General features: G+C 38.8%; 1 protein-coding gene across 1 annotated transcript in view; it reads right to left on the bottom strand.

Annotated features, from left to right (window-relative positions):
• The window catches only part of LOC137524139 (transmembrane protein 132D-like), a 1,100,471-nt gene that overhangs the window by 754,016 nt on the left and 333,292 nt on the right, over positions 1–13,163 (bottom strand). The window contains exon 2 of the mRNA XM_068243700.1: positions 7,679–8,567. Coding sequence (XP_068099801.1) covers positions 7,679–8,567 — 889 coding nt within the window. The remainder of the gene's footprint in view (positions 1–7,678; positions 8,568–13,163) is intronic.

The raw sequence follows: 13,163 nt of genomic DNA, 5'->3' as shown, positions 1-13,163 counted from the left end.
GTGCTATAAATTATCCTATCCAGCCAACATTTGTAACCAGATACACTACCTAATATGTGTTTCTCTTACTATTAGAAACATACTAAGAGGTTATCCTAGTAGCCAACATTTTGCTGTACTGCCCCTTTAATGGCGCAACAATGCAAATTATCAAGTGCAAAGTAGAGATTCATACTTTAACCTTTAGGGGTTGCTTTGATGACAGTCCAGTCAGCCTTGCCCTGCATAGAGGTTTTCCAAGTCTTTGGCAACAGTCTTGATCTAGCAGGTTAATCTGAACTGAACCCAGTAACTGTGGTTGCATATTTAACTGTATAAGCAATGTGTGTATCATTCACTCACTGGCATGCTGTCATGTCCCAGGGTTTACAACCCAGGTAGCATTTCAGACAGTTTTCATTCATTTCAAATTGAGATAATGCTGTTCTTATGATGGTGATGGAGAAAGGTGACTTGGTTTAGCTCTAAAAAAAGAGCATGATGGGGGTCTATAAAAGATAAGATTGGAGGATTATTGAAAATGATCTTGGTGGTGATTTCTATACTCCCTGGGTTGCTGCGATCTTCATATAGAACTATGAATGGTCGCACCATATATATTTTGAAATCAATAATCTTGGTTTGTTCCAGGCTCTGCAGATTAACCAAGTAGCTCGGGGTGACCCAAACCACTAGGAATGTATAGGGGGATAAAAGAGACCGAAAAAGCCCTCCTACTAATAAGCAATGCTTGGTGAAATTTGCCTTCTTAGAAGGAAATTCGCAATAATTCAGCTATACATGAACAATTTGTGCAGGGGCGGACTGACAACTCATGGGGCCCCCGGGCAATAGGAGATTTTGGGGCTCCCTACCAGTGTTGGCCATCTTTCACATTATTTTTTACAGACTAAGATATAATAATTTACTGACAACAGATATTTTATACTGATAAAAACCGTAACGTGGCACGCTGATAAATGGGTGTGGTCACGCAACAGAATGTGGGTATGGTCATGGGTGGGGCAAAATATACATGACTTTAGCAGTGGCGTAAAAGGTCTGCTGGGGAAGTTTGAACTCTGCCAGTGCCATGGTGTTTCCCCCCAAAATACATGTAATCTGACAGCATTTCACCAAAAATAAATGTAATTTGGCAGCGGTTTCTCCAAAATACAGATAATATGGCAGTCGTTCCCCCAAAATAGACGTAATCTGGCAGCAACGGTTCCCCCAACATACACATAATTTGGCAGCGATTCCCCAAAATATGTGAAATCTGGCAGCGGATCACCCAAAATACATGTAATCTGGCAGCAGTGGTTCCCCCAAAATACACAATTTGGCAGCGATTCCCCAAAAATACACATAATCTGGCCGCTGTTCCCCAAAATACACTTAATCTGGCAGAAGCGGTTCCCCAAAAATAGTTAATCAGGCAGCAGTTCCCCTAAGGTATAGGTAACCAGGTCTAAAGGTATCCCCAGTGGAAGTAACCAGGTCTATAGGTGTTCCCAGTACAGGTATCCAGGTCTATAGGTGTCCCCAGTACAAGTAGCCAGGTCTATAGGTGTCCCCATAATAGATAACCAGGTCTATAGGTGTCCCCAGTTTAGATAGCCAGGTCTATAGGTGTCCCCAGAATAGGTAGCCAGGTCTATGGGTGTCCCCAGTATAGATAGCCAAGTTTACAGATGTCTCCAGATTAATAGGTAGCCAGGTCTATAGGTGTCCCTAATACAGATAGCAAGGTCTATAGGTGTCTCCAGTATAGATAGCCAGGTGTATAGGTGCCCCCAGTATATGTAGCCAGGTGTATAGGTGTCTCCAGTAAAGTCAGGTCTATAGGTGTCCCCAGTATATATAGCCAGGTCTATAGTCGTCCCCAGTATATGTAGCCAGGTATATAGGTGTACCCAGTATATGTATCCAGGTGTATAGGTGTTCCCAGTATATGTAGCCAGGTCTATAGGTGTCCCCATTATATGTAGCCAGGTCTATAGGTGTCCCCAATATATGTAGCCAGGTGTATAGGTGTTCCCAGTATATGTAGCCAGGTCTATAGGTGTCCCCATTATATGTAGCCAGGTCTATAGGTGTCCCCAGGAGGGAAGGCAGCCAGTGAAAGGAAGCTGTGTGCACAGCGGCATGGAAGGGGGGACGTCTCCCCCTCTTCCTTCACCTTGGGGCCCCCCTTCCTGGCTCTCCCCTCCAGAATTTTTAAGTGTCGGCGGCTGACTGAATTTATAAGTGTCGGCGGCTGACAGCGGGCGGGGACTTGGGCCCTTTTCCACTAGCAATCGCAATCACAAATCACAAGCGCCAGCGATTGCGATTTTTCATTAATTCTGTTATGCGATTGTGATTTTCATTTGCATTGCATTATCATTGTAATTAAAATCACTCCAGAAAGCGATTGCGATTTGCAATGTTCAAATCTAATCACTGTAGTGGAAAATACTTCTTGTAATTACTATGATAAAGTAACAACCCTAGCTATTTAAAAATCACTAGCGATTTGCGATTTGCGATTCAGCAATCGCTCTAGTGGAAAAGGGCCCTTACTGCTGTTCTTCCAGCCGCAAGGGAGCTCTGCTCTGTGCGCCACTAGTCTGGTCTACACATTGGCCTCAATTCACTAAGATCATGCTGGAGATAATAAGGCAAGAGATAACTTGCCATGACACAGTGAGCGAGTTATCTTATCTCTCCATTCCATAAGTTACCTCCTCTGTAGTTAAGTTACCTCCTCTGTAGTTATTTTCACACACAGTTAATTAAGAGCCTGTCTTTAACTGTAGAATTCTGGAGTTATTTTAAGGATTGAAGAGTTGAAATGTTTCCTGAATACTACATGCCTTATCACAATGGTGATTACTCTAGACACGTTATTAAAGACAGGAAATAAGTTTAGTGAATTGAGGCCATTATGTGTTTTAATGGAGGATTCAGACTTGGTTATTTCAGATCTCACTATCATCACCAGTTCTTCTGCTCATATTTAGTACATTTATCATAATATTATACAGCTTTTGGAAGTAATAAATCAAGTATAAAACTTTTCAGATTTAAACATTAGTGTCAGATTGGTTTGCACAATGGATGTGTACAGATAGTTTCAAATATGATATAAGCACACATTTTGCATAATCGTAATTTTGAATCATAATTTGCCATTACAATGCAACATTGTAATAGGAAATATAGGGAAAATTCTTAATTTTATTTGTAACCATAATCATGAACCATCATTTTCCAGTTACGCATCATTGGTACCGACTTAAGCGGTTAATAGAAATTCACCACACATGCTATAGTCCCAAAAATTGCTATGTATGTTAAGAAGAATAGTGCAAACAACTCAAATAGACCTTGAAGATTTTGAGACAATACATTTTAAAAATGCAAAGGAATTTTTTTTTTATTAAACTCAGTAAAATGACATTTTGCACAGCAACTTAATCATTATCCGTCAGATAGCAGTTTTGGTGACAATATCATGTATGTGGGCTTTGATATTAACAGCTAAATTCGGCACAAAATTAGGCTAAATTACACAGAATTACAAATGGATTATGCAAAATCAATTGAATTTGCAAATCATAATTACGTGTGGCCATAATTGCGAAATGTAATGCAAAATTTGTGTAATCATAATTAGCATATGACAATCACTGCTAATATGAATATCTGCTCCCCTTTCTCTGCAGAAGGTAATAGTGTACATCAGAGAAATAGCTAAATATTCAAAGATGCCAGATAACCAGAGAGGCAAATTGATTGATTTCACACAAATACTGTATATTATTCTGTGCAAGCAGTTTTCCGCAATTTTGTTTTTACAGATCTGATTATTTGGTGCTGACTCTGTCTATGGCCTGAAACCAATTCCTCTAAGTACTTGAAATATAGTCATATAGAGGCTGGATAGTGTCCTTGTGTAAAACTCCCTAACACTGCAAGGTGCCCTACTAAGCGCACCCTTAGTGGTGGCTGCTGCACTCAAGCACTTTGATTCTGACAGGTGAAAAATGTTATACAAATATAAGCATTGTTATTATTATACTTTCCAAAGAGCACTTGGTAAACACTACAGGGGTTACACTATTCTAACAAAGTTAAGATACCCTGAACTCTGCAAAGCGACAAGTGATACTTATGTTCTTCAAAATGTAAAAATGACATTGTGTACTACAAGTAAATAATGTGCAATTGAAAGAAGTATGGTCTGTAAATGATAAAAAAGTGAGTGGGAGCATAAAGTCTAATAACAGATTATGCGAGCAATACCTGAAACTACATAATGAACTTAAAAAATTAAAAATAAAAATGTACGTTACTTTTCTTCAACAATAACATCATAAGCCACGTTGATTCCCAGGGGTACAGTTAATCCATTAAAGGTGAGTTCATACAAAGCCTCGTTAAGAAAGCTTGTGGCATGATGAGAACATCATAAAAACATTATCTGGTAATTAGCCCTTTGTCCAAGCTCACAACTCAAGGCAAAAACATTGTCCTGAACAAGCCATATTAAGAGAGCTATGCAGCCATTTTTTTTACTTGATGCTACAACAAATGTGTCACTGTAAATGCTTATGAGTAATACCATGCCTTTTGTTTCCTCTCTTTTTTTTAATGGAAGAAAAAAAACTGTTTCCAGAACCTATTAAGAGTAGGGATGATCAATGATATGCAAATCCTTCTGAATGTATGCAGATTTATGCAAATATATGCAGCTTGATAATGGACCAATCAAGTCCAACCCAGGCTTAAATTGATTGGTCTATTTTCAAGCTGCATATATTTGCATAAACATTGACATACATTTGCATACACTCGGAAATATTTGAATATCATTGAACATCCTTGATTAAGAGAATACTACACTATTCCTCATAGTATGGAAACATATATGTAATAATTAACAACCTACTAAAACCTGCTCATTTCAATGATGATGGTCTACATAGAAGGTATAATGATACAAACACAAGGAGCCATTCTACGGGTACCCATACATGACTCAATTTTTGGCACTGATGTCTTGTGGATTTGATCATAATGATCAATGTCTTAAATGAATTAAAAAAAAAGTCCCCGGACACTGTAGAAGGCCAGGAATTCTGCTCATGTGACAGGTGAACACTTACCACGGGCTGGGGTGCCCGGCAGGCAGAGGCACTAGGATAATTTCATGCTGAAATCGATTAGGAATCTGTCTGCTATGTGTGGACAGGCAATAGACCACTCTCTGGTCACATTTAGTCAGAGCAGGATCTGTCTGATGGTCAGTCTGTTGGCATATTGAGAGATGTATTCATATCAGTTGAATATTCACAACCGGACAAAGAGCACCTCTCAGAGACTATTTAGGGAGATATCCAATCTTAAAAACTGCTAGGTTAAAAAGGGGGGGGGTCATAGATTAAATCTGTAGCCAAGCCTATAAATAATCATTGAACATTGGAATTGCAAAATAATAAAAAAAAAACATTGTAAACATAGTGTAAAAAAAAAACTATGCCTCTTTACAGATTCACAATTGTAAATGCAGAAATCCGTTGTAAACTCCACTATGCATCTCACAGGGTCACACACATTCATTAGGTATATACATATAGTGCCAGCCCTCAGTGGCACAAATGCTTTTTGATTATCTTATCATTTTTATATGTGTTCAGCATTAAAGGACACATTCGAGGTAAATAAAAAATCAAGATCTACTTTCCCGGAGCTTCCTCCATCTCCTGGCAGCCAATTATGTCCCTTGCTGCAGCTCTTGTGTCATGGAGTCCTCTCTGTTGCAGATGCCGACCTCGCCAGGTCAGACTCCTCTGCATCTGTGCAAGTGCGTGGCCGCGCTGCTTGCTGTTGCGATCCAGTGGCTGGGAGCGTTCTGCAGAAGCACAGTAGTTCTGCGCTCCAGGCCACGTGAGCACGAATGTGAGCGCATCTCGCTCAGACGCAGAAGATACTGACCTGGAGAGGTCAGCATCTGCAACGGAGGGGCCCTTGGGAAACCAGAGCTGCGGTGAGGGACATATCGGCTGCCAGGGGCTGGAGGAAGCCCTGAGTAAGTAGACCTTTATTTTTGTTTTCATCGGACCTTCACTTTAAAGTTATTATAATCATTTACAAAAACCTTTGTAATGCTCTAATCCTTGTTCTGAATCAATAAGAAAACAAAGTCTCACATGAACTTAATATAGATCACTTACATGCTGCACATCATAGCCATTTGCATATCACTATTCAATGGCCCAATAAATAGTCCTACTTTATATATTGTTAATATATTGAAGTGCATTTTGCATGGTTTAAACAATATAGAATCAAAGCAAAGCAAACAAAAAATAATCTGAGCAGACTGACAGATGCTAGAAAAAAAATAAGGAAAACCATTATCTGAAAAACTCCCTAGATGCCCTCTTTAACAACTTCAACCATACAGATCAACCATAATAGACTATACACGTAACATAGCTTGAAACTAGTGTTTTGTTTCCTTTTTGCACAAGACAATATTCACTTTCATTGGCTTAATGGGCAACAATAACATTACTCCAAAGGCATTCAATGAAGAAAATGTAGTTGTTAGTAATGCTCAGGTATATTTACTAAACACCCAAAAAAACAAAAAAAAAAAACAATACATGTGCAAACAGAAAACATACAGTTTAATAGGCTTTATGTAAATTATGCAACACAGTGCATAATTTGTGCAACTCTGTTATATGTGCAATGTCTACATTGCCTGTTACACAAGCAATGTAGGTGTTGCATATACAATCTGAGTTATGCCAATTATATAAAGCATTGCATGATTTTAGTAAAGCCCAGTAAACTTAAAGAGGAATTTAATCCCCCCCCACAAAAAAATGAAGAGGGGGGGAGTTTTGAATAAATCAAGACATTGCAAAGTGAGCCGTTACAAAATATAAGAAAGATCAAGTAATATTCACCATGTAATTTGTTTATGTTGTGTGTTCCACAATGAACCTGCAGGTAATCATCTTTACTACTGGCAGACAAGTAAAAAACTAGACAGCACAAACTGCCATTATCTATAACCACACCCACTAACAATGTGATAAGCTACAATGTTGTTTTAAATAGATATACATATGCACAGAGGAAGATTCTGATTGCTTGGCAGTTGTAAACAGCCATTATTTCCCACAATGCAACGAGGTTCACAGAAAGGAAACAGTCAGGACCATGGTTATGACATCACACTGTGGGAGAGGTTTTACCACAATATCAGCCACACAGATCCCCCTTATGAAATATTTGAGAAAAGGTAAACATTTCTCGGGGGGAACGGTAGTATCAGCTACTGACTGGAATGATGTTCAATCCTTGGTTAAAGTTCCTCTATAATTTGTGCTGCTTGCACATGTAAGGTTTACAGGGGTTTAGTAAATATACCCCATTGTAACAAACATTATCCTTGGACGATATCCTTGGCATATGTTAGGTGAAAACACTAGATTATTCTGAACATTTTTCTCTTGTGAATGTGACATTTTATGCTAAATACTTCAATTATCCATAAGGCTACATTAAGTTTTTATGTTGTTTTTTGTTTGTTTGTATTTTTTGTTCCTTTGTTCGCAAATTATTTCTATTGGGAATTGTATTGCATGGCTTATGCCTGAAAACTACAACAGAAACACCATAACAATCTTTGTCTTACCTTAATTTGAATTTGGTCTGTGTAATATTTTTAGACAGGAATACAAAATAGGTTAGAATATCCCCTTTTCTTATATTCCTGGATAAGGAGCGGATAGCCAAATTACCATCAATTTGAATTTCAATAAAAGCGTGGCCGCTGAGGGTTTGATAAAGGTAAACACTTCCAATTCTCTGTAATGGTGGACCGGTGTCATCATTATAATTGCGTGATGACCGACTTGAACTTTTCTTGATGTCGTCTTTCATGCAGTCTCCTTTCTCATCGGTTGGTTGAAGAGCATAGTATAATTCCACAGGGCTACCATCAGATGGTTCTAACATCCTTTTACGGCCAGCAACAACCGTGGGTGGGTCAAACCAGCTTGCTAGCATCTCCAATTCAACAACGCACAATCCTAGATCACCCGTTAACTTACAAATGCCCTTCACTTCTCTTGTTTCTCGAAAGGCAAATACCTTAACACACGGAAGTCTCTCTGTAGTGCTATAGTCATCCCAATCTCTCCCAACAATATAAAATAGTATCTGAACCTTAGGTTTAGTCCGGAAAAGTTTATCCTTGAGGATGTATGCTTTGATTTTCCAGTTAAAGGTGAATTTATCTGTAAATCCAAAATGATTAGACATTAGCAATAGATCTTCTGGCACTTCTTGCTCAATGAAAAATGGTCCACATGTGGCATTCATGACAGGCTGCTTTTTAGCTTTATAAATAAGAAAAGATTCAGTTCGAGACTGCAGGCTGGAGTTTCTCATGATGTCCTGGTTGGCTTCCTTCAAGAAAAAGGACATGTCGCTCTGGTGGATAGTGTAAGTCACTGGTAGGTAGGTTGGCAGTAAGGAAAACCTCTGAATGTTTTCTGATACTCCGTGGCTTTCTGTCACTGCTGAAAAGGTATAAATAATTTGTTGTAAAATTCAATTCAAGAAAATGAACCTATACAACTAAAGCAAAGGGTGTAAAACAATTCAGGAAAAAAATCAAGATGATGATGAAGTTTATGCTAGCAATATTCTAAAAAGTAAACTCCTACTCTGGCATAATGGATTTATCAGAAACTATCACAACCGCTAAATTAAAGGAAGTTACTGAGCTGTAACACTGAGGCAGATTCACTGCAGGTAGCACACATTACTTAACATTTTACAGTCAAATCAGTCAACAATTATTCAAGTCAGTCAACAATATCTATTATACTGTAGATGTTGAAAGTCAGCAGGAAACAGATACTGTATATACTTGCTTATAAACCTAATTTTTCAGCATAAAAATGTGCTGAAAAGTTACCCCCTCAGCTTATATGTGAGTCAGTAGAGCAAAACAGATGGTGGAACAGGTTTTGTTAATGGCAGAGAAGCGTAAAGATTGTGCACTAGTGATCCTACTCTTACCAGCTTGTGCCCTGCTTTGTCCGTGCCCTCCATCCCCTGGACCTGTGTCCCCTGGCTTGTGGAGTGGAGGGTGCAAGAAACGTGTCACTGGTGCAATGATCTGGGATTCTTACTGTGTGGCAATTGCTGTGTCTCATATCTATGACGCCATCTAGTGGCCTCTTGAGACACAGCTGTATGATCCTCGGGCACATCTGGCTATGTGGAGGGGGCTGACTTGTACTGGGGGAACATTTGGCTACTGTGGAGGGGGCTATATTGGGGAGGGGATTATACATGAGTCAATCTCCTTTTCCTGGTTTCTTAGGGAAAAGTGAGTACCTCGACTTATACACGGGTCGGCTTATATGCGAGTATATACGGTTTGTTTTCTCAATAAAGCAGAAGCTAGGAATTTGTATTTGTACCATTTTGCTGTGCTACAAACCATGGTGCATGGCAGTGCATGCTGAACATTACAGGTGAGTACTGTTCACAGAGATATGGAATCCCAACTAGATTTCACTGCAACAACATATTTAACCTATTTTGGGTCCTGGACGTAGAAACTACGTCCAGGGACCATGCGCGCTACCGCGCGCTCCCGCGGCCGACCGCGCGCGTGCACGCGCACTCCCGGCCGCGGATTCGGTAGCCACGGAATCAATGTATCGGGCTATGGTGCCCGATCGCTGATTCCTCTCCCCCGCTGAAAAAGCGACAGCTTCTCTCGGAAGCTGTGCTTTTTCTGGCCGTTGCCTCCCCACTGCATCACTCTAAGCGTGTGTTACGCTTAGAGTGACGTCATGTAAACAAACTCATGGCCGCCATCTTGTGGCCAAAAAGTAAAACTACAACTAAAAGTAAAAAAAATTGAAAACAACACACAATTACATTATAAAACTATAGTTTACATCCCACCCTCCCAAAAATACCCAAATAAAATGTTTTAATATAAAAAAAAACATTACAATAAAAAAAACATGTAAATATTTACCTAAGGGTCTAAACTTTTTAAATATCAATGTAAAGATGAAATATTTCTATATTTTTTTTATTTTAAACTTGTAAATAGTGATAGATGCAAAACGGAAAAAATGCACCTTTATTTCCAAATAAAATATTGTCGCCATACATTGTGATAGGGACATAATTTTAACGGTGTAATAACCGGGACATATGAGCAAATACAATACATGAGTTTTAATTATGGAGGCATGTATTATTTTAATACTATAATGGCTGAAAACTGAGAAATAATGATTTTTTCCGTTTTTTTATTATTCTTCCTGTTAAAATGCATTTGCAGTAAAGTGGCTCTTAGCAAAATGTACCCCCCAAAGAAAGCCTAATTGGTGGCGGAAAAAACAAGATATAGATCAGTTCATTGTAATAAGTAGTGATAAAGTTATAGGCTAATGAATGGGAGGTGAACATTTCTCAAGTGAAAACGACGGAACGCGAATGGGTTAAAGAGGAACTGTTGCAAAAATCTTAACATTTAAAACACAAACAAATAAGAAGTACATTTATCCCAGAGTAAAATGAGCCATAAATTACTTTTCTCATATGTTGCTGTCACTTACAATAGGTAGTAGAAATCTGACAGAAGCCACAGGTTTTGGACTAGCCCATCTTCTCATAGGGGGGTTCTCAGGGTTTTCTTTATTTTTAAAAGCACTTAGTGAATGGCAGTTGCTCTGTCCAACTGCCAAAATAGTGTGCAGCGAGCAGGGAGGCTGTGCAGCATTTTTGTACTAATCATTATCAGAGAATGTCTTTATAAAGAATAAATGCCATGCTGAGAATCCCCCATGAAGAGATGGACTAGCCCAAACCCTGTCGGTAATGTCAGATTTCTACTACCTACTGTAAGTGACAGCAACATAGGAGAAAAGGGATTTATGGATCATTTTACTTTGGTAGAAATGTAGTTCTTATTTGTATGTGTAATTTTAAGATTTTTGCGACAGTTCCTTTTTAAGAAAACAGACTTTTATTGCTTGAGGCCCCTTTCACACTGCAAACTAGCATTAGCATTGTGGTGCGGCGCGCCCAATGCACCACAACTCCAAAAACAGGCCTTCAGGGAATACCGCGTTAGTACACGCTATTGCCTCTCTGACATCTGGCCATACAGGAAGTGACGCTCACTTCCTGCTGACCAAGCGATGACGTGCGCAGATAACTGCAGCAGATTTTTTAAATGTCCGCATATTACCATGGACTTACATGACTAGATCACCGGAGCGCAGACAGTGATAGCAAAAATGCCAATATTCTTTTTGCATTCATCTTCATGAAAATAATGTTAAATTTGAAAACAAGTTTTGTTATTTCCTGTGCTTTTCGCACCTTTTGCCAAATGTTCGCAGTAATTGTTTTTTTTTTTGGGGGGGGTACATTTTTTTGCAGTAAAAATGTCATTTTCCTGCCTTTTTGTAGTAAAATAACAATTTTCCACGGAAAATGCAAAAACACAAAAATACAAGCATTTTCACAAAAATGTTCTCGAAATCAAAAATAACATTTTCGATGCAAAATTAAGTGGTGAAAATTTGCAAGCAACACTGCTGACAGAGCTACTAGCCATCTAGTACTTGTTTTTTTTTTCATATAATTTATTAAAGAAGTAAGAATATTTCCAACTCTTATATCAATTCCATATTCTCTTCCTCAATTTTCAAATTTACAAATACACAATAAACAAAAACTCATAAAGAAAAAGAAAAACCACCCTCTACACCCCCCCCCCCATCCTCAGATCCGTATCTCACAAAAATTCCACATTATATGAATTCTCTCTTAAAGATCCCCTCCCTCCATTACCCTCCAAAGTACTACAAAAAAAAATAAACATTTCTTTCTTTTTTAAATTACAGAAAGCTCCTTACCCTACATCTCCACCATATCTTCATATTTCTTAGTATCTTGAATTCATTCCATTTTCCCCATTTAACATTAAATGCTTCCAATCTGTCCTGCTGCAAAGCAATCTGATTCTCCATACTCTTCACCATATTAACCCTCTCAACCCATTCTTCAAAGGTTGGAGAAGCCTGGCATCTCCACTTAACTGGGATTAAACTTTTAGCCGCAATCATGAGCTGAGGAACAAAAGGTCTCTTATATTTACCAATAGACATAGATGTTCCATGCAGTAATACCTTTACTGGGTCCCAATCTCCACAATCTCCCCATAGTTTCTTAATACAATCCAACACACCCTTCCAAAAACCCAATAATTCTGGGCAATCCTATACTAAATGCAATAAAGACCCCTTTTCTCCACACCGCCTCCAGCATCTATCACTCACCCCCTGGAACATTGTAGTCAGCCTATCTGGTGTTCTATACCATCTAGTCAATAATTTAGAATTAATTTCCTTAATTCTAGAACTAATTGATGTAGCATGAGTCAAAATACATATTTTCCTTTTCAACCCATCATCTAAAGCACGTGTCAAACTCCAGGCCTGGGGGGCCAGATCGATGCCAGTGTTTAGGATGGACTGAGAAAGAAAAGAATGTGTTCTACCTGTTGGACCACACCTTTCCTGATTCAGACCCATCAATTCATTTGAGCTGTATCAAAAATGTGTGAGGATCTAGGCCCTCGTAGGACCGGTTTGACATACCTGATCTAAAGAGATGCCAGTGTCCTCCTCCCATCTACTCAAATGTTTAGGAAATTCTCCCTCCCTCAATTTATTCAACTCTATGTACAAAAATGATACCAGATGCATGGGAGGAGCCTCCTTCACAAATAATTCCTCAAATTCTGATAATTCAATACAAATGGAAAGATTTCTCCTCTTCTCCGCCAAAAAATGTTTTTAATTGAGTATGTCTCCAAAAATCTAAAGAAAATTGACCATAATCTTCACGCAGCCGGACTAAAGTTTTAATTTCTCCTTTATTCACAATATCTCTCAGGATTACATCCCCTCTCTCACCCCATGATCCAAAAAACCCTCTTTCTTTCCCTGGCAGAAAAAAAGGAGAATCCCCCCAAAGGAGTCATCAAGGAAATTCCCTCAGACCAACCCCCCCCCCCCCTTTATTAACTACATCCCAAACTTTAAAAACATTTTTTACCCACGAGGATGTCC

The sequence above is a fragment of the Hyperolius riggenbachi genome, chromosome 1, assembly GCF_040937935.1.
Source record: "Hyperolius riggenbachi isolate aHypRig1 chromosome 1, aHypRig1.pri, whole genome shotgun sequence".
In the NCBI taxonomy this organism is placed as follows: Eukaryota; Metazoa; Chordata; class Amphibia; order Anura; family Hyperoliidae; genus Hyperolius; species Hyperolius riggenbachi.
This window is presented reverse-complemented; position numbering and strand designations above follow the sequence as displayed.